Source organism: Chionomys nivalis, chromosome 22 (assembly GCF_950005125.1).
Source record: "Chionomys nivalis chromosome 22, mChiNiv1.1, whole genome shotgun sequence".
Classification (NCBI taxonomy): domain Eukaryota; kingdom Metazoa; phylum Chordata; class Mammalia; order Rodentia; family Cricetidae; genus Chionomys; species Chionomys nivalis.
The window spans coordinates 1437327-1462734 of record NC_080107.1 but is presented as its reverse complement, the minus strand read 5'-3'; the positions used below and the strand labels follow the sequence as shown (position 1 = coordinate 1462734).

General features: G+C 38.4%; 1 protein-coding gene across 1 annotated transcript in view; it reads right to left on the bottom strand.

Annotated features, from left to right (window-relative positions):
* Nucleotides 1-14773: 14773 nt before the first annotated feature.
* Nucleotides 14774-25408, bottom strand: part of Calcrl (calcitonin receptor like receptor) — a 78822-nt gene continuing 68187 nt past the window's right edge. The window contains exons 12-14 of the mRNA XM_057755275.1: nucleotides 24873-25091; nucleotides 24083-24124; nucleotides 14774-19147 (exon numbers count right to left, since the gene is read on the bottom strand). Of these exons, the coding sequence (XP_057611258.1) occupies nucleotides 18923-19147; nucleotides 24083-24124; nucleotides 24873-25091 (486 nt within the window). The 3' untranslated portion in view covers nucleotides 14774-18922. The remainder of the gene's footprint in view (nucleotides 19148-24082; nucleotides 24125-24872; nucleotides 25092-25408) is intronic.

The following is a 25408-nucleotide window of genomic DNA, read 5'->3' as shown; positions in this document are numbered from 1 at the left end:
CTGTCTCAAAAAACCAAAAACGAGAGAGAGAGAGAGAGAGAGAGAGAGATTGAGAGAGAGAGAGAGAGAGAGAGAGAGAACTTAAATGCAATTGTCCACTGTGGAGAAATACTTTCCCTTAAAGCACAGACAGCTACAATAGGATGCTATACGTTTATACTTTCTGTAATTTATTGAGCATGCACCAAGGCTAGGATATGGAAATGCTGTGCAAATATGATTTGTTTTGTGTTTTATGTGAGTGGGTGTTTTACCTCTGTGTATGTTTGTGCACCGCCTGCATTCCTGATGCCTGTGGATCCAGAAGAGATTATCAAGTTCTCTGGAAGTGAAGTTACAGTTGGTTGTGAGCCACCCTGTGGGTGCTGGGAAGAGTAGCCAATGTTCTTGACCATTGAGCCATCTCTCCTTATCTGGCAGTACACTTTAATGTACTTTAGTAACTAAAAAAAATGGGAGAATTATAATTCTGAGTTTGTGAAGTAATGACAATAGAACTTGCCAGTCACACTGGTCTCGGGAAAGTTGCACAGATTTCCATGTGGTACTTTGTCTAGTACATATTTGTACTCTATTAACTATGGACAAAAGTCCAAATGCTGTCTGTCATGGTTTTCTCCTACCAGCATGTATTTATGTAAGAAGCTTTGTAAGAACTATAGAACTTCCTAATATAGTTGCTTACTTATCCATAAAATGGTAGACTCAAAATTTTATATAATTGTTATAAGGAATAAACATCAATTGGTAAAAACATATAAAATTAATTATAATGGAGCATAACCCTATCTCATCACCTTTAGAATATTTTTAAAAGTTCAAGAATGGTTCATTTTATTCTAACTTTCAAGAATTGTGGTTCTTGACATGGTAACGGGATATCAGTGCTGTATGTCAAAATATCCCTGACTGACGGAGTGTGCCTACCTAGATAAGAATTTGGACTGAAGGATCTATGGAACCTGATATTCTAGACCAATATAGTCAACAAGGCAGGCTCCCTTTTGAAAAAGAAAAGAGAAAAAAGGAAAAAAAACAAGTCAAATAAAACTAAAACTCTAAAAATGTTGTTTTCTGTGTTTTTAATATAACTGCTCTTTGTTTTCATGTTTTCAAGCTCTCTTATTTTCCCATACCCCCCAAAAAAACATAAAATGTAAGTATAAGACTATAGGCACATTTAATGTAAGTATATAAGTGCATGTTAAGTTTTGCAAAGTCCAACCAGAAATGTGGCTCCTTGGGTTTTTATAATTTTAATTTGTTTTACGTGGTGAGCATTTTTCTAGCCCACATCTATGTAAGCTACTAAAGCCGTGATGGGTGGAGTACCTTAAGCTTTGGCTTGCTCAATATCAGAAGGCCTAATTGCACAAATTCCAGAGATGCAATACTGCCCTGTTGCATTCTGTATTGTTCTTAATGCACACAACTTCTGAAAGCTGCCTACTACACGATCTTCTTTTAACTACTGATAAAAATAATCATAATATTACAGTTTTCATGGTGTCGTTGTGATTATGGATAGAGTTCATACAGGCAAAGTACTTACAACAGTTCTGGTATGCAGATGTACCACTCACTATAGTTATTATTATTATGTTGCTACATCGGAAGGGAAAATAACATATATATCTGACTCTAAATTTTGAAATTTTAGCTAATATAAAGGCAAGGACTATAATGAATATATTCTCAGAGAAGCCTTGAAAAAGGTATCTAAGGAAGTACGTGGTAGCTATACACTATACATTATCATTTTGTTTATAGAATTTGCTAATTAATTTTTCTTAATAAATAAATTTATTTTAATTTTAACCCAGCATAGCACTAAGAGATAAGTTGCCAAGAAATTCCAATGTTTAGAATGTACTTAGAAATTTTGCTGGCCTTATACGGTGGTGGTAGCAAGTTCTCTACTAAGATCCATGACCTCCCTTGCCCCAGGTAGTTAGCTGGGTTTCTAGTCATTATTTCTCCACTGTTGAGTGGGCCTTCCATAGAATTAGACAGTTTTGAGTACCACCAAGATGAGGACCATTATTGTATGCTTGGGGATATCGTGCCATGCTGGCCATTGCGTGGTTCATTTGAGTCAAGGGTTGGTAGAACTATTGCTTGTTTTCCTCCCTTGACAACTTGACATCTTCCAGTACTATCAAAGTTAGCCCCCAGGAAGGAGACTTCCTTCCTAACTACAGCTTGAATCTCCTGAGTCCTGCATTCAAAGCCTCTGAAGCAACAGGAACTTACCTTCCACCTCTGAGGGGCAATCAAAGGCATCAGCAATTCCCTATATTGTTTTGGGGGTCACTTGGTCTATCCTAGACAGCGATTAGAATGGTGATTTCTCATGCCTGCTACAGGAACATTTTTTTGTTGAATAGTTTATGGCTCTTTGGGGAAGCATTGTCAGCCCGGTGGCAACACACGTGCATGCATACACACACACACACACACACACACACGCACGCACACCAAAGAAGAAGAGGCCATCAATTTGAAAGAAATTGAGGATATATGAGAGGAGGGAACATAGGAGGAGGTAGAGGGAGAAACAGGCAGGATAAATTGAAGGAATGTGATTTTAATTATGATTTTCAAAAGTGTAACTAAAAGAATAATTATAATTTTGCCACTAAAGCAGAACAGTCTCTCCGCTTTTACTGAAGAGAACAGCTTAAGGGCCCCACTGGGTCACAGCTGGGACAAATACTCATTCTACTTTTTCTCAGTGCCACAAACTTGGCTGAATTACGAAGGTTCTGCGAGTCTCGGTTCTCTAATCTGCAAGATGGAAGCATTATGGTATCTAAAACTGTGTGGTGAAGACTAAAAATATACTTTTAAAAATCTTAATATTGTACCTAGACTATAAATTATACTATAAAATATAAATAAATACTATAAAACTATAAGTAACACTAAATGAGTGACATTAAGATACCCATCGGTTCCTAACTGTCAATATATTTGACGCTGTTTTCTTAAGTTTTCCTCCTTGCTCTTAAATGGCCAACCCCCTTCCAGGTAAAGCCAGAGGCAGACAGCTCGTGGAAGCGTCACTGACACAAGGTGTACTGCAAATACATATGCATGTGTGTTTTATTTTAAAGGCGTGTTATAAGTCTTCTTTTGTGAGTGTTATCAATGCTCAGACTTCAGCCATCTGTTTCCCTTTAAATGTTCTCTGACTGTCCCTTTCTTTGTATGACTTCAACCGTCTTCTTTCCAGGCCCTTGGGCATGAAATTCTATTCTTTCTCATCGCCTCCCTTTCTCAGTCTTTTCATAATCAAACTCTTGCAACATACTCTCTTGAAGGAAAATTGATTTCATTTGTCTTCTCTTATCTGTCCTATTGTAGCCGAGTCCCTGGTGACAGCATTAGTCACATTATCCAAGTGACTTTTTTTTTCCCACCCTTCGATTGAAACAAAACGTCCTCCGCTCAATCTCCAGATTCTCCTGTATTTGAAATTTGAAATTCATCGTTGAGAGCCTCAAATTTCTCAGCTTCTCACTCATCTTCTCTCTTCATTGCTGCACTCTCTCCTTTTGATGCCAATTCTTATAAATTCAATAAATAGATTACCAGCCACTTACATCAGCAATATCATTTATTGTAGTTCAATTTATATATTTGAATTAATATTTTTCTGAAAGAAAGTGATACAAAAATCAATTTGATTTTTGGAAAATTTCTAATTCAAAGTACATAATCATTATCACAAGATTTAAGTACGTCTCAGAAACTGCTCACTAGCTTGTGTATGTAGATTTATAAAGATGTAAACATCATAGTGTTCACACACAAAAACATCACACTATTTCAGTACACAGAAAATACCACACATACACAAGGCGAGACATTTTATAGCTGCAGATGTGTGTGTTTGACTTGCTGGACAAACAGTGGCTGGAAACAGGCAATTCATTCTGTGATTTCTTTAAAGTTGGGAGTAATTCCAATCGGATGAAATGAGAAACCGAGGGGAGGAGGGGCTGGAAAATGTATTTGCTCTTGGTTCCGTCTTCAACGCTGATCTTAATTTTTACCCCAACAGAACTACAAACCTGTGACGTGCAGAGCTGGACTGAGTTCACACACTTAGCAGAAGGTAATTATAACCATTGTCACCAAGCCAAGATCACAACATGCCAGCTGCGACTGGCCAAGAAGCCTGGAAGTCAGAGACTGTCTTGTATTTATTTATTCTTTCATGTTGGCTGTTTATCAGGAAGTGACTTCAGTAAAAAGGAGCTGCAATTAATTTATTAAATAAACTCACAAAGCCCTGATACGTGGTCTCCATTAAAAAGCTACACTTTCAAAATATTTTTATGTAAGTGTTAATTATACTGAATATTACTGTTTCTTGTGATTCATGAAAATAAGATGGTGATGACAAGAGTAAATTTGATACATAATTTCTTCATGTTTTTGAAACACTTTCAAATTTCTTTCTATCCGATATCTTATGTGAAGGAATAAGGTTGAAGTGAGCAAGGAGGAGGAGGTCTGGTATTTTACCACCTCACAGTAAGCAAAAGAATACATTGTACATATCAAAATGGCTAGAAGAAAACATGCGGAATGCACTCACCAGAAATAGTTAAAGAGTAAGCTGATAATAGGCTAATTGGCCTGAATTGATCATCACCCAAATTATATGTATGGATCAGAACATATTGAATCAGAAGGTATTTATAACTACCTTTCTCCACTGCCATACTGTGTTTCCTCCACCTTCAGCAGGTCTGGACTCTACAGGAGGAGAGACCCACACCTTCATTCCCGACAGGTCTGTGCCCTTTGTCACCCTGCCTGGAATAGACTCTAAGTTTCTCATTGACTTTACTCAAGGATATGGCAGCACCAAGAGACGCCCTGCAGGATCTCCTGCACTCCAGACATAATCTTACTTACCTCCATGTGGACAAGCAATCCATTTTCCCCTCAGTAACCTGGATGGATGAGCTCCTAACACTACTATTCCTTTCTTAGCCTGTTGGCTCAAGGGCATCAGAAGCCCAAAATGGCCAGGTGGAAGTCTTAGCTTCCAGGTCAATGGAATGTTTGTTGCTTCTCCTGGTTTGTGCCCCCACACCACCACCATCTCGGGAAGCAAAATTTCTCAGTCAGCAGAACTTAAGGTCACAGGCACAGGAAGCAAAGAGTGCTCCACTAGCTAAAAGTGAAATTCTTAAGAACTAAACACAATGCCTATGGAAACAAAACACTTTAGAAAAAAAAGAAGACAAAACAGGTTTTTAGGAAGCACCAGAAATGTGTAAATTATGGTTAAATAAATGTATAGATTTAGTATGTAAAGTATAATTCATTAGAAAACTAAAAGACAAATTTTAGTAGTGAAATTTTCTGCCTTAGCCAATTTTCTTAAAATGTTGAGTTTCAATTCATTTCTTTTTCCATCATTTAATCAGTAGTAATACTTTATTAGGGTTTCTTCTGCTTTTTTTAATCACAGTTTCTTGCAATAGTTACCAGGATAGTCTGTCTTGAACACTGTAGCATAAACCATCGCACCAAGCTTTTGGATTAAATTAATCTAGGTGTTTATAGTGCCTAGCAGAGGATTAAGAAATAAAGGATATTTCAGTGAACAGAGTCTCAATTTTAGGTTCATTAATAACTATTATAAATTTTCCTTAATATATTTCATTAATAATATTATCAAAATTATACATACTAATTTTTTATAGCTACTTACTATATATAAATTTATTTACAATTAATTCCTAACCCTGCAAGGCAGAGTTGTAATTCTGTTTTAGTTATTTGCAGTTTAAAGGAAGTTGTTGAATGAGAGTCTCATGACTTCAACTGGAAAAAAAATAACAGATTGTAGCTAGCTAGATTTTTGTATGTGTAACGATCATGACTGGATACGTCATTTATTTTGAAAGACTGCTACTTAAAAGGTGTATGTTTGTGTTTCTAACTTGGAAGTTTTAATGATCATTTGCTCAATTCCTATTCTATCCATAAGTTTTAAGTAATGATGTGCGCCTGTTGATCATGTGAGCATGGGAAACAAACTCAATACAATTAGAAGAAATTCTCAGTGACGTTCATCTCACACGTAGCTGAGTGGCTGTTTTGATAGAGAACCAGTTGAGGTATGTCTTTGATTCATTACATAAAGATGTGGGGCAGAAAGTGATAGACGCCAAGTAATTAAATGCATGTTTGACAGAAATATAATTCTTAGAAGGTGGTAGTGCAAGCCCTTAACATGACCGGCATAACTTGCACATCATGTATTTGCTGGGAAGACTATCAAATAGATGTAGCGTCCATGTCCTTCAGTGTGACATAGTTGACAGCATGCATTGCTGTGTTTGTGTTGTGACCAGAGAACACAGCAAATTACACCTTTTGCAATGCGTGTGTACGAATAAACGAACAGACTCATCCAGTCTTGCCCATCTACACCTCCTACCACGGTTACCAATGTTTTCCTGCTTTTCAGCATCTGCAAGCTTGCAAAGTTTAGCTTGACTCTAAGCTCTCCTCCTCGCTTCCTGAAACTTCATTGCATTTTTTTCCCACTTCTACTTCAGAGATCCTTGTTTTCTTTCAACTTTTCTGAGTTTTCACTCTCAACTGTCCTCAAATTCAAGTTATTTGCCACATAACTATGACCACTCTCTCAAATCCCTCAAATACTGCCCCCTACATTACCCCCTACTAACTCCAAACAGTTCCCGTCAGTCTCACAGGCCTCGTCTACCAAACCTTTATTGAATCAGCAAAGAGTAAGGGGTTGGTAGGTAAAAAGAGAAAGAAGAAAAGGAAGGAGAGAGGAAGAAAAAAGGGAAGGACAGAGAGGATGAGGCAGAGAACAGACACAAAGAGAGGTTAGGATAGTTGAGCTGATATCCCAATATCATCTTCTGTCAATATGTCTAAATACAGCTGTTTCTTTCCCAGTGGTCTCCCCATTCAGTATTTAGTAGATAGATCATTGACCGCAGGGAAAGGGGGATGAAAGGATTCCTGAAATCTGACCTTAAATAAAAGTCTGCCCTCAACTCATGTCTGTCTGACCTGTCCTCTTTTCCCAGTGCCGTAGGTCAGTTCTGTCAAATCCATCATTTGAAATGTTGTTTCTGCTTGTCCATGGGCCTGTGGCCACCCTGCTTGACTTTCCGCCTCAGAACCCTGCACAACTGAACACTGCACCATTCAAGCATCCCATGCCTTCTTTTTGTCCTTTGTGTTTTGTATTTCCTATTGCTACCAGGCCCCCAGATAAGCAAACTGATTCTCGAGAACTCCTTCAGTACAGGCTTGCTTGAAGAACCTGTTACTTTGAACCTGTTACTCTGCTTCACACACAGGTCTGTGCTATGCAAGCCTGTGACTTCCCCAGGGCTCTCCGTGATTTCTATTAACTTTGTTATAACTTGGTATAGTCAGTAAAGGCTTTTTCCATTCCTGACAGATACGCTGAGATTTCTTTTCGCCAAAACTGAAAACAATCATTACCAAAAGTGAATCCAAAAGACAGGAAATTGGGGGCAAACCTGTGATAACTAAACAAGGCACTAGTAAAATTGATCTCAGAACTACACTATCCTCTTCTGGCCTTTCACATGAGACGGAAGGATATCAAAGGAACGAAGCGGTTGTGTGCTATCATTTAACCACTTAGTAGCTGATACCCTCCCATGGATTTGTGAAATGAGCAGAGATGAAAAACTTCCACTGATAGTTTCCAGATTTTTTTATCTGTCCTAGAATAAATCTTGGAGTGTCTTGGAGAGCTTGGATGTTAATAAAAAGCTTTTATTTATTTTGACACAAGGAAAATGAAAACGTCATTTCCCTTTCATAGTTTAGCATCAAGCCGAACTGCGCTTCAATCTTTCCCGATTCCTGGTTTTGTTGCTTCAGAAATGCCTGAGTAAATCAAATAATGGGCTTAACATGAAAGGGCTCAGGCATTTTTCTTTGAGAAATCAGAGTGGTTTTGTATTCAAGATTCTCAAATTCTAAATGTCTGTAGTTCAATTTGGCAGGACTTAGCTAATTTTCTAAATTTATTTTGGTTGTTGATTTTCCTATAATATTTGGTAATGAATGTAGCTGTACCGTGACCTCTTGCACAGTGGTTCTCAGCCTGTGGGTCGCAATCCCTTTGGGGATGAATGATCCTTTCACAGAGGTTGCCTAAAGCCATCAGAAAACAGGAATTTACAGTGTGATTTGAATTGTAATACAGTTATGAAGCAGCAACAAAATTAATTTATGGTTGAGGGTCATCACAACATGAGGTACTGTATTAAAGGTCACAGCATTAGGAGGGCTGAGAACCTCTGCTCTAGCAGCTGCCTGGCGTCCTGAGAATATTATTAATTTTATCCTCACGTTTTTCTTATTTTAAGGCTCTCTATATTCAGACAAAGAGTCCCCTTTTGAGATGTGGTCTGCAGTACCTTGGTTGAACTTGAACTTGTGAACCTCCAGAGTGCTTAGGTTGTAGATCTCCACCACCACACTTGGCTTCCTCCTCATGATTATGTAGCTAAGCTTAAACGTCATGGCATAGCTACACAAAACAATACACACTCATCGGAAAGAACATAATGATGTAAGACTTCTCAGCACAATATGAACTCATGTGGGAAATCCTCCTGCATATGTGTTGCTTTTATTAGTTAATAAAGAAGCTACTTTCAGCCAATGCCTTAACAGAATATAGCCAGACTGGAAGAGATATATATAGAGAGAGAGTAGGCAGAGTCAGGGAGAAACCATGGAGCCACCAGAGGAGAAAGACACAAGCTGTCAGCCAGAAACTTGCAGGTAGTTCACAAGTCTCGTGGTAAAATATAAAATAATAGAAATGGGTTAATTTAAAATATAAGAGCTGCTAGCAATACACTTAAGCTATTGAACAAGAAGTGTTTTAATTAATACGGTTTTATATAATTATTTTGGATGTCTGGGTGGCCAGGAAATGAACCATCAGCCTCCCCCAACAATTAACTTCTAGAGCTTCAGTAGAGAACATCATATATGGTGATTCCTATCACACCAATTATTATTAAGTAGAGGATATCATATATGGTGATTCCCTGTCATACCAATTATTTACTTTCACCTGCATGGCTTGTTTCTTCCTTTTTCCTAGGAAATATTGATAATTTTAGAATCGAATTCACAACCATTCAGAACCTTAATTCAGGAGCTAATAATTAAAACTCCAGTCACTGGAAGGAAGAAAGACCATGAGACAAGAGTTCATCACCACAAGATGTTTACATATACTTTGTACTTTGGGCTGGAAAAGAGCAGATAAACCCTAGAGGGGGAAAAAGACTAATCTAATTTTAAGCAGAACTAACTGAACTATGAGTGGGAAAACAAACTTTGGAATTTAAATCAAGCATAGATGTAAAGATACCTTCCCTGTGCGTCAGTTTACACTAATAGTTACATAATAGAACTCGAGATTTTTCTTAGCTAGAATTCTACAGTGTCCCGGATAAGAGCAAGAGGAACAGGATGGACCTCTGATGTCACAATGGATCGCCCATCAGTCAGACGGGAGATTTCACGGTACACTTATAGACAGTGATGCATTACTCTGGGTCAAGTCCTTTATGCAGTTTCCTAACTCCTGTATTTCTCTCCTGGATAGATGTAAAATTTGTTTATTCTTGATAAATTTGCAACAATTTCTATTTATTTATATTGTTATCATGAGAAGAGACCAGCCTTTCAAGGCATGGACCCCTCAGCAAATATCTAACCCTCTTTAGAAAACGTAAACAATTCCAGCATTCCTGTAGATGCACAGTCCAAACCTTGCCGCATTAATCCTTGATTGCACGACAATAACAACTAAACAGCTCTGGGCCTCAGTGGTAAACAATTGCAGCACCCATGTAGAAGCATGGTTTCCAAATCTTGCCGCATTAACCCTTGATTACAAGACAATAAGCACTAAACAGCTCCTGGTCTCAGTGGTGAGAACTGTTCATCCTTTTGAGCAATGCTGCTGCAACAGCCTTCAGGATGCGCCTGGATCAGGCACACTAGCCGCGTCTGAGAACGTTCTAACTCCAAGTTCTCAGTGAGCCTAGTCTGACAATCAGCAGTGAGTTTCCCACCAAGCTGTCTAGGAAATTCCGAGGCACGCTCTTGTTGGCTAACCGTTGCTCTTCTGAGCTGAAGCTCTTCATGCCTATATACAGTGGGAAAAAATCCTAAATTTTAGCCAGTTAAGGAAAACAACGATGTTCTCTTTGCATCCAAGTTCATGGACTCTATTAGTCCCTAAGGCATAGGGCTTCCCTCTCAAGAAACATAGTTTTCAGCCAGGCAATGGTGGTGCATGCCTTCAATCCCAGCACTGGGGAGGCAGAGGCAGGCGGATCTCTGTGGGTTCGAAACCAGCCTGGCCTACAAGAGCTAGTTCCAGGACAGGCTCCAAAGCTACAGAGAAACCCTGTCTCAGACAACAACAACAACAACAACAAAAAGATGTTTCCTTTGCAATCTGATAAATGGTAAATGTGGCTCACTATGATACAACAGAAAAGACAGGTTGTGAATCATGTGTTTTACGGAAGATAGAGAATAAACTGTTCTCCCTGACCCTGGGTTACCTACCTGGCAACAGGGCACCTACCTCACTATGGGGCGCCCACCTCACTATGGAGTACCTACCTCGGTGTGGGGCATCTACTTGACAGTGGGGCACCATCCTCAGTGTGGGGCTCCTAACCCACTGGGGGGCACCTAACTCACTGGGGGGCACCTACCTGGCTGTGGGATACCATCTCAGTGTGGGACACCTACCTCGGTTGTTTGGGGCACCTACCTCACTGGGGGGCACCCATAACTGTCACATCACAGCTGATAAGCACTTCCTTGGAAATCACTAGAAGGCCTCCAGTTTCCTGCCTCTGCATGCAAAGTCTTACTCCACGTTTAAATCCCCTTCTGCGTGCTTTGCAAATCTTTGCTTGTTGATTTGCGCGTTCCCATCAACACCTCTGAAACCCTTAGAACCTCTCAGAAACGGCATATTTCAGGACAATCCTTTTGCTGCTGCGACCCACCCCCATCTGAGGAAATGGATAGTTGAAAACCACAAAAACAAGCGAAGGTTGGAGGGCAGCTCAGGGCCATCGCTTCCACCCTGTTTCAGATCCTGGTTCTATGCGCTGGCCTTGCTGGCTATGGCTCCAAAGAGGCAAGAAGCCAAGTAGACCCGACTGCCGTGTGTGATAGCTCAATGGTGGTGTCAGATGAATGAAAAGGGTTTCTTTCCATTGCAGTTACTGTGGACAGACGCTTCCAACAGGAAATAACAGAGCAGAAAGGGATGAACTGCTTTCGATACAAAAACAAAGAGACAATGAGGAAAGGACATGCCTATCCTCCCTGGCTTTGTACAGTAGCGGGGCTTTTTCCGCTTTTGTCAATTCCTTCTTCCAGAAACTATTTTAAAACCACGTTTTTATTCTTCCAGATCTTGTTTTTCAGATAGTTCCTTCAAACTGGTTATTAAGGGGGCAGTAAGAAGTCCTTGAGAGCACTTTGTTATATCTTCTAGTTTGTCTCTTGTCTGTATGTGCAGATTAGAACCAGAAATGGGCACTAGTTTATCTTAATAATCTGGTAACAATGTAACATGAGCTAAAGCTGTCAAAAACTCATTCTCAGTTACCATGGAAGGATTGCATTTTCTCTACAGTTCAGATAGTTTTGCTAGATGAAAAAAATGAAACAGTTATGTATTGAGGACCTACTATGTGTGAAGTTCTCATCAAATGGGACAAGCAGGGTAAGCCAAGGGGGAAGGTAATACGTGGGACCGAACAGTGAGGATACAGGAAAGAAGAGCTGGCTGGAAGGGAGAGGGAAACCAACCATGATGAGGTGAACAGCAACCAGACTGTGCTACCGGGAGACTGACTTCAGGGAACCTTTTGAGTGTCTGCAAAATCAGTTCTAAGGAATCAACTCATTTGTTTACATTACATGGTATGCTGAGAGCTTTCCATCTGTGTTTGCTGCCCGAGGCAGATATGTGATGGACAATTTGAGAAAGATGGAAGTCAAAGCAATCTGTCTAATGTGTAACAAACTTGAATGCATTTTTATAGACAAAAGAAGAAGAGGTGTGAAATTTTACGTCTGCTTTTCTAAGTCATATGTGATACCCACCTCTGGCAAAGATCAGGTCTCACACATAGTTACCGGACAGGAGAGGGAAGGATTTGGTAAGCCTAATATTCTTCCGAGTAATTAAATAAAAAAATATTGGTAAGCCTAATATTCTTCAAAGTAATTAAATCAAAAATAGGACATGTAAACTCTGACATTTAAAGTTTAAGAATGGAAGATATATTTATTGTTTTAATGTGAGAAAAGAATCTAAAATGATCTTGGAAAGAGCAGCATAGCTAGACTTTAAAATGCGACCATGGAAGACGCTCATGATTTCTGCAGGGACTCTCGTAATTTTAAAGTTAAAGGTTTCACCGAGATTCACAGGTGTAATATTTGAACAGTGGAATGATAATACAGTAAATTAATAGCTGGTTTGATATTGTCCCTAAGAATTATTATGTTTGACCTGTTGAAGACCACATGTGTGAGGTTTAATATATTACTATAATCAATATAATAAATGTTTTATTATTAATATATTATTATAATATATATTAGATATGGAAAAATCTATGGCTTAAATAAAAAAATATTTAACTATTTTATATTCTTTTCAACTTGGGACAAGCGAGGATTAGTAGAAGCACGTGTGGGAATACATATGCTTTATGAAAACCAAGGTGCTATTATCTAACATATGTATTCAGGCTCTTCCTTAGTACTGACATCTAAGGCAAGAGTCTAATATTAAGCCTATATATTAGATAGATGTCAAGTATATAAATAAAACTACAAGGTAATTCAATAAGTTTCTACTTCCCTTTTGCAAATATTTTTAACAATCTAGAAAATTAGTTTCAAATTTAGGCTTCTTAGGAAACTCAAAATCCCTGGAGACTTGCACATAAATATGCTGCTTCTGGAATAAACTACCCTCTCTGCCCTTTGGAAAGTCCCTTTGCTCATTCCCAGATCATTCCTGAAACCTAAGGGCGGTCACAGAAGATGTAAAACCCACACCAGGAAGGAAAATGCAGCTAAAACTTCACATGGTACCTCCATGAGCACCACTAGGTTGGTCTAGGGTACACTGGTGGTCTAGGATACGCTGGTTGTCTAGGGTACACTGGTGGTCTAGGGTACACTGGTGGTCTAGGGTACGCTGGTGGTCTAGGGTACGCTGGTGGTCTAGGGTACGCTGGTTGTCTAGGGTTCACTGGTTGTCTAGGGTTCGCTGGTGGTCTAGGGTACGCTGGTGGTCTAGGGTTCGCTGGTGGTCTAGGGTAAGCTCACAAGCTCAGACTTATGTTCTAGGGAGACCCATTTCCTTGATTCTGATCACTTGTCAGCACAGGAAGAAATACCAAGGCAAAGCAAACCCAAAGCTGGGAACAGTAAGTGAAGAAACAGAGGCCAATGCCTCTTTCTATTTTTCTTCCCATGGATCTAACCCTAGAACTACAAATGCCGAACCAGGATTGATGTCAGAGCTGTAAGAAAACACATCTAAATTCTTAAGACAGACTAGAATGTATGGCTACCCTGAATTCAAGGAGCACGTGTTAATTACAGGCCACACACAAACTGCCGTCTACAAAATTGACCTGAGCATGTAGACCTGGACCATCAGGCACTGCATTTTGTAACAATGATAATAATAATAATTAATAATAATAATAAAGAAAAACAACAAAAACAAAGCAAAGAAAAAGAAGGCCATCTCTGGGTTCCTGGGCCGCAATGAATTCTCTGCTTAGGAATGTATAATGTATGCTCCTTTTGGAACCTATACGTGCAGTCAGAAGCAGGCAGCTTGTGATGCTCTTGGCACTCAGCAGGGGGAAGCTCAGGACCACACAAATACATGTAGTGCACATGTTCCACATGGAACACAATGAGACATAAACGACTATGCATTTTGACTTCTGTTATGTTTCCATTCTTTGCTCCTGCATGCTGTAAACTGTGCTGTGTTTCCACCCTTTGCTCCTGCATGCTGTGAGCTGTGCTGTATTTCCACCCTTTGCTCCTGCATGCTGTAAGCTGTGCTGTTTCCACCCTTGCTCCTGCATACTGTAAGCCGAGGTAAATGTTTACAAAACTTTTAGAGACTAGCGTGTCAATTTTGATTCAAGGGAAGGGTTGTTTTGGGGTCAACTGAGGGATTTTTGAAACGCTCCCCAGTTGGAACATAAACCATTTCATTTTGTAATTATAAGAGAGATGAAACCGGATTTAGTTCAACAACTTTTTTTTAATAGTTGCATCTGCCGTAAACTATGTTGTAAATTTATTTGCGACGTTTGAATTGCAGTTTTCATAGATTCAAAACAAAGCAGCATTGTGCAAAGATTCTCGTGTTTACAGGAACTCCTGCTGTTGTGAGAGTGCATTGTCATAGTACAGCATTGTGAAAATCAGGGGAATATTCTCCAAACACTAAAGACCGAATGTCCACGTGATCCAGCTATACTGCTCCTGATATACAGCCAAAGGGCTCTGTGTCTTATTACAGAGGTACTCACGCACCCGTGTTTAAGGCACTGTTTGTAACAGCAAGGAAATGGAATCAACCTAGATGTTCATCGGTAGACAAATGAATAAAAAGAATCCAGGATATATGCACAACTGAATTTTATTCTGCTATAAAGAAAAGCAAAATAACAAAAGGAGGTTGATTAACCCGGAAATAACTGAAGGCAGACTGATGGACCTAGGCGCATTACACTGAGTCAATAACCAAGATTCATTGACAAAACCACAGAATCTCTCCTATACACAAACCTTAGCTTTTAATGCCTACGTGTGTGTGCATAAACAGAGGTGAGCGTGGGTGTAAATCTGTAAGTTACAAACTTAACGAGGTCAGGAGAGGAGAAAAAATGTCCAGAAAGGGTGACAATAGCACTGGTGTGACATGCAGAAAGGGGGATGGAAGGGCACAGGGGGTGGGGTGGGGCGGGAACGTGGGTAAGAGTATGGGGAGGAAAATTCAACTGTATCTGAAAATTAAACCTATCGTTGTGTGTGCTCGTTACATCCTTTAGTTAAAAAGTAAGCTGGAACAGATTGTCAGATACCGTGTCAATGGTAAACTCCGTTTGGAGGAATTCCATTTCATACTATACTATTCCCAGTGTGCTTCTGGAGTCGTGTATGCTTGGAACAGTTGGTAGACTTAGGTTTGTTTCATAATGTAATAACAATCTCAGCTGTAACAATGTTGACCCCACTTTCTGTGTGTATTAGCATTTGTTATTAGGATCTCACTTGGAGCCTTATCGTTTATGAATGATTAATTTCAGAGGTAATATGATCTGTCTAGTTGGCTCTATTGTATTTTAGCCTTTTGCCACTGAATAGTTCAAAATACCATAGGGATTAGTTCTGTTAAATGTAAGCACTTTGTTCTTATGTAAGCCTTATGTTATTTTTTAACTCTATATCAATACTAGTACATTATTTTAATGTCTGTCTCTCCTGGGTCTGTAGTCTAATTGTATTGACTATTTTGCCTACTTTTACCAATATGTATACTTGATTAGTATTCTTAAATACAAATACTTTGTATATTTACGTGTATTTTTATATTCTCAAGCATATATGGTATTTTAAACTCTCATTTGGCATATTACTGGTTCCAACATTAGTTATTGAGTTAAACAAAATCTTTGACACATTTAAGTTTTTATTTGTATGAGGTTATGACCATGTTTTCTTTTGAGAAAAACTTTCATTCTTCTTATTTCTAATATTTAACAGAAACCCACCCTTTGAAATACAGTGCAGAAAGGAGGATGATTCCCTAAGAGTGTTCTTCTGTGAGAGGATCTTCCTTTTCTTACAGTGTAAAAACCTGTGCATGTGAGAGTTTTAGCATGAAAACAAATTAATCTTTTTAATTAATTTATTAATTCACTTACTAGTTTATTGAAGTCTTTAAAGAAAAGGCTAAAGACATCATCTTTTATTTTTGCAAAATATCTCAATTGTGGCAAGAACTTTGTGAGAGATTCAGTTATTCTGTTCTCCAGAGGAGATGAGTGAGCATCAATGTTAGCTTTAATATTCTCATAAGACCTAAACAGAGACTTTTAATAGATAAAACATACGTTCTCTTCAGTGACTGGAACATCATGGATATGTTTTACAGGTAATGTTTCTGTGAGTAAATTAAAACACGAAGGAAATTAAAATATTCACATTAAACTATCTAAGCAGTGAGAACACCGCGAGTTCTGCTAAATTCTATACAGTTTGTCATATTAAAACAAACATTAAACTCCAGGATGAATGGCTTATCAATAAAAAAATACAAAGTCACTTCTAAAAAGGTCAGCCATGACTATAAGAAACAACTGTAGAAAAACGATAGATCTAACTTTTAAAATACCAGAAATTCTCTAAATTAGTTTTTAGGCACCAGAGAAGTTTCCCTTCAAAACTGTCAGGTTTTTGTTGTCTACAAGCAATACAGAAAGTTTTCATTGGCACTTCAGCTTTAGAAGTCTAGTTTCAAATATCATCACAAAACTAAAGCTGACAAATCTCAGACCAGTGTGGCTGAGGATCACGCCGCAGATGATGTTGGCAGTAAAGAAATCTCAGCTACGCTCAATATGGTAAAAGAATAATACAATGGAAATGTATACCACCTCTTAAACATGCTCTCTGGTAACAGCGTTCTGTGCTATCATTTACGGCTAATACTTGACAGTTGGGGAGAATGCAGAGCCACGTGACCACTGTCAGCAAGGATAGGAATCTAGACCTCTAAACAATAAATAGCTAAAATCTGAGAGTGGTAAAAAGTTTTGTACAGTTTTGGCAACTGAAAGTTCAGAACCATCTGCATTCCCTTCTAATGATGGCTTGCTATGAAATCCACAAAACTGAACCCACCTTAGTAACACCTTTGCCTATATAGATAAATTACAAATATTTATACCAGATCATCTACTGTGTCAGTTCTTGACAATCTGAATTACTTTCCTTGACGATGCTAAACAACTATTGCAGCATAAATCATTATTTCTAATTCGTCCATTGTAACCTGATTGACATGCTTCAAAAAACACATACATGACTTTCCCCAAACTGACTTTTACTAACTGAAATTAATCTTGCCCTTCAGAAAGTCCAGAACAAAACAATATTAGAAGAACTGAATCCATTTAGATGTCTCTTTACCTCAGGAACAAGGCTTTCTTCTGCCTTAATTTAATTATTCAGCACCTGACAGTTCCTCCTCCATGGTAAGTTCAAGGCTTTCCCTGGCTTGTATTATCACCCACAGTAGTCTGAAATATTGAAACAGTGTATATTATATAGAAAAAAATTCCTCTATGGTTCATTTAAAAAAATAACCTGGGTCTTTTTCAAAACTAGATAGCTTCATTTAGTAAAAGTCAGTAAAGAATATTTTAGTGAATTAAAGCCTGCATGTGTAGCAGACCAGTTTTTCTTGCTGTAGGTGTTAAAAATTTCCTGATTTTAGTGAGTCATCATTAAAATTGAAGAAATATGTCAGCACACCAAAGATAATGTGTTTGTAAAGTTATGGCTTTGCATTGTTATATAAATATTTCATATTTAATCACTGGTATTTCTGGGGTTTGTTATTAGTTCTCAGACTTCTGATGCTGGTATCTGGTTGTCCTTAAAATATTTACCAAATATAGACTTCAGGACTCTACCATAAAATCAGCCCAGATACAGCATCAGATACTAAGTTACACATAATGCTGCATTATCTAATTGCTTTCAAAGTTACCGAGGTTCTGTTTAGAATTGAAAAAAATAAAATAAAATGACAGAGTATTTACAGGTTCATTTGCACAAAATCAATCTCTCTCTCTCTCTCTCTCTCTCTCTCTCTCTCTCTCTCTCTCCCTCCCTCCCTCCCTCAGATTTAGAAGATAAAAAGAAATCCTTCATTGATTCCCTTCACATAAAATGAGTGATCACTTGTCTACACAGTAGAAATGGAAAGGCCAAGGTTTCTATGTACTGATTCAGGAAACTGATCTCCTCCGAGGCCTGCACTAAGGTTTTTTGAAAGTAGCTGACAAGGGGTTTGCAGCTTCCACCAATACGTCTCCCTAGTGATTCAGAAAAAGACTGCAAATTCTAGATTTTGCTCACCAAGTGTCAGATTGGATATGCCACAGGATAGAACTGTCTGTAGCAGCAACTGAGAAACCCATAGGCATTCTGCTCAGCTGCTTTCCTTAAGGAGAAGAACATGAGATGACAGAGATAACAAACTCCGTCTAGTCCATTGGAGACGTCGTAAAGATGGCTGGAGTCTCCTCTGAACAGATGACCATAGGTCAGAGAGTTTCATAACCAACATAAATCACAAATCTTTTCATGTCTGTAAAATGGAGCGAGGTCTCCTCGGGTGAGAAGCTCAGAGCTCTCTGGTCAGCGCGGGTGTGAAGGTGCGGTCACCCATGTGGGCATGCGTGCAGTGCTGTGCGGGTTCCAAAGCCTGGCGGCTCCCAAGAGGTGATTGTGTTTAGCTTCTTTCCAGTTCCACAGTTAACAGGTTGGTAACTCGAAACCAGCCCAGTGGGAGCATTTACTGGCCAACACTATCAGTTGAGGCTCTTCCCCCATAGAGAGAGGGTTGGACACTTATCAACACAAGTCTCATTTCATTTGAGGGCTTTCTTTGCAGCATTCAAGCAATCCATTCGCTATTAAATCTTCTGATTATGAAATCATAGGTTCGAGTGGCAGGAAACAGGTGAGGGCTCTACTGTCACATGACTAGATCATACATTTTTTCCGGCTTTAAGGCAACATTTTCAAACTCCTGGATGCTTTTTCCATTTAAGTGTTCAGTGGGGCAGTCATGACTGTACCCTTGGACATCACTGATGGTAGACACCGTGTAGGATGCGCTGCGGAGAGCTTCGGAGTGGGAAAAGCTGTTTCCAAATTGAATTTTATATTGGTTCCAATTTCTTCGCAGAATGGCTTGAACCTATCAATCAACAAGAAGCAGAAGCGGCGAGAACAACCCATTAGTTGAGATGAAAACGTCTTATTTGAAACACAGCAAAAATGTTTTTGCAGAAAGGGTTTATTTTTTAAATTCAAGAGGAAGACCAAATGATCCTAGTCTATACTTTAAGAGACTAAGGAAACCTCCGCAGGAAGACCGCACGGTCAATATCTGCATGCTAGTGTGAGTAAGTGCAGGCCAGCCTGAATATCATTGTGTCAAAGCCAAAAGAAAGGGAGAGAGAGATTTAGCTCCTGAATAAGCTCTTTGCTTAGCCTGTTTGATGTCCTAAATTTGGTCTTCAGTACACATAACACACAAACTTTAAGTAAAACACTTTTATACTAGGGAACAGATTACAATTAATCTGTATTTTTGGTTTAATTAATACTTTAATATTTTTATTCTGTGTCTAGTCTTTAAAGCTATAATAATACAAATGGGCTATGTGTATTTTTGTCAAACACAATTCATCCACACCTTTCATTTCCAGCATAATATGTATATATGGATTTTATATCAATACCTTAATGAAATGAGAGTGTATACGAATTGGGGAATGATGCAGATAAAAAGAACACGGAACACAGGGGAAATTACACTACCATCATTACTAACCGTAGCTTTTATTGAATGATCACTGTATGTTAAAAATGTGCCACTTTCTGAAAATGCCAGAGCCTTTGTCCTCACAGACCTCACTTCCTGAAATCACGGAATGCACTGGATTGGACAAGAGTTACGGTGGAAAATGTCTAAGAATGTCGCTTCTCCACTTTTTCCTATTTTCCCTCTTTCCTTTTTAATATTTTCAATTAATTTATTACTTTTGCTTTATGTTACGAATGTTTTGTCTGAATGTTTATAACTGTGTCCTGTGCCTGCACGCCTGATGCCCAGTGAGGCCAGAAGAGGAAATTAGGGACCCAGATTTGTAGTTACGGATATTTCTGAGTCATTGTGTGGATACTGAGGAAGGAGCCTGGTCCTCTGCATGGGCAGCAAGGGCTCTTAACTCCTAGCCCTTCTCTTGAATCTTTCTTTCTTAAAACAGATGTGAACTTTAATGCCTTTTTTTTCCTGAGGGAAATTAGAGATTCTGAGTAGTATATCAGATGCAGTGGTGCTGATTCTGACTGAACTGAGAGCACTAGAAAGACTTTCTTCATACCGAGTCACTAAACACAAAGAAGAATGTTCAGCTCCATCTCAAATACCATCCGTCACCTTTCCACTCTCAGGTCTGGAAAGCGAGCTTAGAGACTGACCGCTCTCGGTTCATGAAGCATTCACCCTGCCGCTCTGGCCTGACCTATGCTTGCCTGCGTCCTCATTGCTTGGAGAGATTTTCTTAAGCTGTCAACTAACTTTTAACCAGTTTTTATGTGCTGTGGGATAATCCTGTGCACTGTGAAGATATGGTTTACTAATTCTAAATCAACATATAAGATATTTAAATTAAAGTAGCAGTAATATTTATGTATATAATAGCTTCAAAAATGCAAGCAAATGATAGCTATAATGTGTTATGTAAATATTCAGAGATGTGAATGGTATTTTTGAACAATTATGTAACTATTTTGGGTGGGAGTTATTTTGTTCTCATGTTTATAGATATTTTTCTCATTTATTATGAATACTAGAAGAATTAGATAATGGAACTGCATAGCCTCAATCAAATGGTCATGGGATGTAGCTTCCCATAAAATATTCCACACTAATGTTATAAAGACCTCAACAAGAAGATGCCATCTTGAGGTCCTAGGACAGATAGTTTTCAAGGAAAAGCTAACCAAATCCCAGCAGTCAAAATGAGTTTGACTGTTAGATGCTTGTCCTTGAAGAATATATGACTATAACCAACAACTTATTTCTTCTTGATGCCTAAATCATGAAAGGACAGTATCCTGAAATGTGGGTTACTAGTTATCAAAGTTTTTTAAAAAGAATATAATAAAGACCCAGAGTCATTGCAAACTGGTGTGATAAGAATGTTACAGTTTGAAGACAGAGGAAGAGTGGATGGGGAGCGGGTAGATGGAAGTCAGCGGGAGGGAACAGGAGGAAAAAAAAGAGGGGAAATTGTGGTTGGTATGTAAGATAAATTTAAGAAATGTTACTTAAATAAAATAAAATTTAAAAAACATTACATTTTAACTGCTTTCTCTAATACAAGATCACGCTTACTTAACAGAGAATAAATTAGACATTCAATAAATTTAAAAGAGAAAAAATGAAAAATGGCTGGTTCTATTAAAGATATGGATATGATTTCAGTGGTTTGTATATGAACTTTATACAGGCAGCTAAATCAAATGCTTAGCATAGTATATGCTCATTAACACACGGTAAGGATCAATGATAATACTCCTTAACCTAAATCAATTTTGAAGACTAAATACGCCTTAACCTAAATCAATTTTGAAGACTATGAGAGAGGTTATAAAGAAAAACTACCCAGTTTTCTTTGTAGAATGCTAAGGCTTCTAAACAAATTCTTTTGTTTAGTTGATGAAAATACATATAATGCACTGTTGCTTCCTCTGCATTCTGATGACCACAGCTCCTGTTTATGTTACCGGGACACAGTTTTATTTGAGTGGACTGGCGCTGAAGTGGCCTGGCCACTTGTCAAACTACAGTTAACAAGCAAGAAATACTGAGAGGACAATAGATGTTTGCGAAGAGCCAGCAGTGAGAGTCAAGCAAAGCGCAGATATTAGGCAAAAGCAAGTCACTTAACCTAACGAGAAGGGCAAGAAGGAAACTAAAGCCAAGCAACTGACTTTAACAAAAACATGACATACTTGGAACCACACAGACTTAATCTGGCAGCTATTCCTTCATGCTACAGGAGTGGGAAGAAACTAAGAGGCAAAGAGGCAGAAAGGGAGGGATTAAGGCATTTCTTCAGATGAGGGATGAATCATGCTCCAACAGGGGTTGTGTCTCCCAAGCAGAAGGAAAGAGGACAGATATTACAGATGTTGTCATAAACTGAGGGATCTGGCAACAACCTCGTTCAAACGTTTTCTTCTTATTAAAGTTTTTCAAGGCCAAATTTTCTCAATTTAAGGCATGGCAGAAGAACAAGGTACTGTGTCTCTTTTGTTTATACAGATAAAGGACAACAGAAATACAAGGCACTAACTTCAATATTCCCTGGACGCTGTTTCGGAAGGAGAGCGCCAATTTGAAAATTAGATTTCTCAATTCTACGTGGTTTTTCATTAAAACAATGAGTTATCTGAGCAACAGAATGATGGAAGCGTTCTAAGGAAGCAATGAGGTTGAGGCATTGTATAAACTCCTTGCATTCCTCCCTTTACGTTTACCTTTTCAGCATTAATGTAAATAACTTGCTTTTATTTCCATTTTTTAAGGACAAATATGCTTTCCTTGGTTCCAAATATTTCCCAAACTATAACTCCTAGAAAGAAGTGCTTCCAGAGTTGGAAGGTACCACCATGTTGGTCCTCTAGCGCCTCCAACCCTAGTCCACTACCACATCACCTACTTTACTAGTGACTGCGATTTAAATATTTAAAAGACACTAATCTGTGTCTACAGATAAAAAGCACATCTTCCCTGTTTCATACATACTCTTTGACATGTGTTCATATCATTCTCATGAATATTTGATTGGTATAGCAACATACAGGATTGCCTAAGTCAGTGTGTCATAATAAAGTCAGTGTGACTCATAATAAAGGCTGTCGAGTTTTCCTGTCAAAACAAATGGTTTATGGGTTCTCTCTTGTTGCATTCTCTAGAGAGAAATAGTCACTGTCATGTATGATGTAGAAGAGTCACTGCACTAACAACTCGACAGCCACATTTGACAGTGCGCTGTTCTACCCCACTGTTAGATGTGGTGTTCTAAAACAAATATCATGTAACAGCTTTAGGTTCAGTTACATACATGTTAACTTTGACTTCAAACAATTTGTGTGATTACATCCAACAAGAAAAAGTAAAAATTTACTTAGACAAGGACAAAGGACTTTATAGTTTTTCATAAGTATAATTTCCAATGATTTGTTTTATAGGAAATAGCCTCATAAATTATGCCATCTGGTCCGTGTGCTCCCCATCTGAGGTTTCCTGAGGAGTTTCTTGGTTGTCCAGTGCCTATTTCTCACTGAGCTGCTTTCTCGATTTCTGTGCTCAGTTTTGCTAGCTTGCTCCAGATGAAAATTGACCAAGTAGACCAGAAACAAATAAAAAGCAAAGTCAATAATGTTCAAACCACTGAGCAGTAACAATATCCAGATGGACAGACTACTGAAGCCTCTCAAGCAGGAATTCCTCAGGTAAGACCTATAAATCTCTAATGTCAATTTGTCTTAATCGTTTGTATCTATGGTAAAACCCATCAAAAGGTTACATAGTTGAGTCTACTGAAAAGGACAAAGGGGGAAATGAGTAGATTCTATCTCAGTGTAGGCTCTATGAAACTAAAGATTGCCCAGCACTGGCCCCAAAGCAGCATCCAGACTTAGTACATTCTCACGATAGACGAAAGGGCTAGCTCGTCCATGGAGTATTTTGAAGTAAGTCTAACTTTTCCCTATTTCTCAACTCTAATATTACCTAAATTTTGAGATGAAAATTTGGGACTACAAAAAAATAATTTTATGTTATTTTTTTTTCTGTGATAAAATTGGTACTTGAAATAGTTGTTTTGGGCTTGGGTGGTGGTAGCCCACACCTTTAATCCCAGCACTTAGGCGGTGAAGTAGGCAGATGTGATACCAGCCTGGTTTACAGAGCAAGTTCAAGGACAGCCAGAGCTACACAAAGAAACCCAGTCTCAGAAAAAAAAATAGTTGTTTTTGGAGGAGTTTATAATTCCATCTTGTTTTAAAAAAAAAATGTTTAAATTATAAAAGTATTAAAAATCAATAACCATACCTCTCCATTAAAAAAGCAGAAAATTGTAGACACCAGAAGACCCTGTTTAAAAAGAAAACAGAATTATCTGGATCTATTTTTATTATATTCTTTATTATTTAAAACAATTTTAAAATGAAGATATTTTGGTCATATTCTTCCCCTCCCCCAAGTCCTTCCAGATCCTCCCCTCTCCCTCACCCTCCCCACCCAACTCTAAGCTCTCTCAAAAAACAAATACTCAATAAAAAACAAAACCCCCTAAAACCAAGAAAACAAAATAAAACCAAAAGGGAAAAATAAACAAATAATAAAAAAAACTAAAAACACTAAACTGTAACCAAACAAAAGCATACACACACACACACACACACACACACACGCACACACACACACACAAAGCCTGGGAAAGTCGATTATAAGTTGGCCAACTACTCCTGGTTCTCTCTAGCGTGGTTGATATACCCAGTGTCATTCCATTAAAGAAAACTTATTTTTTGCCCTCCCAGCAGATACACCTGACAGTTCAGTTGTCAATCTTTACTCCTGTGATTAGGTTTTTCACCCATTCATTCACTCATTTCTTAAAAATATAACAAAGTAAAATATAATAAAACAGACACTATCACACCCACGTCAGACAAGACAAACCAACAGAAGGAAAAGGGTCCAAGAGGAGGCACGAGAATCAAAAAGGGTTCCTGTATTTATAATCCACTGTTACAGAAGCAGCCAGGAGGAAAACCAGGCCTCCATGCAAACTCAATACAAAACTTGCCAAGCTGGCTCTTGATTGGCGGGAGTCCCTTACCTGATAGTGCATCAGGATGTGCATGACATAGTCATACACCTCCTCGGCAACCCTTCCTTCAGGCCTCCAGGGAAAGAGCACAAATTCGATGCCAAGGAGCGGGACCAAGATGAGGGTAGCTCTCACGGCTTTCATGTAAAGATTGGACTCCGCTTGGTGAGTAACTTTCAACTTGGTGATGAGAACGCGTACAATATTTAATAGGAAAAAGAGATTGACCTAAAAGAATAAAAGAGCATCTAAAAGTCCGTTCATGTTTAGTGCTAAGATGCTTTATGAGAACTGTTTTATGAGAAGATTTTATAAAACTTGGATTATTTATGTATAAGGACTGAAGGCACATTTTGCATAATAATACACGTATTAATAGTGTGTATTCTAGAGTAATGCTTTTCAGTTTATAGGTACATGAATTTTGGTGAAATTAACTTTTAGAAAAATAAAATTATGGTAGAATCACTATGGCACACATTCATCCAGGAAATATTTGGGTCATTTTCTTAGTTCATTTTCTATATAATATTAAGGGTTGTCTA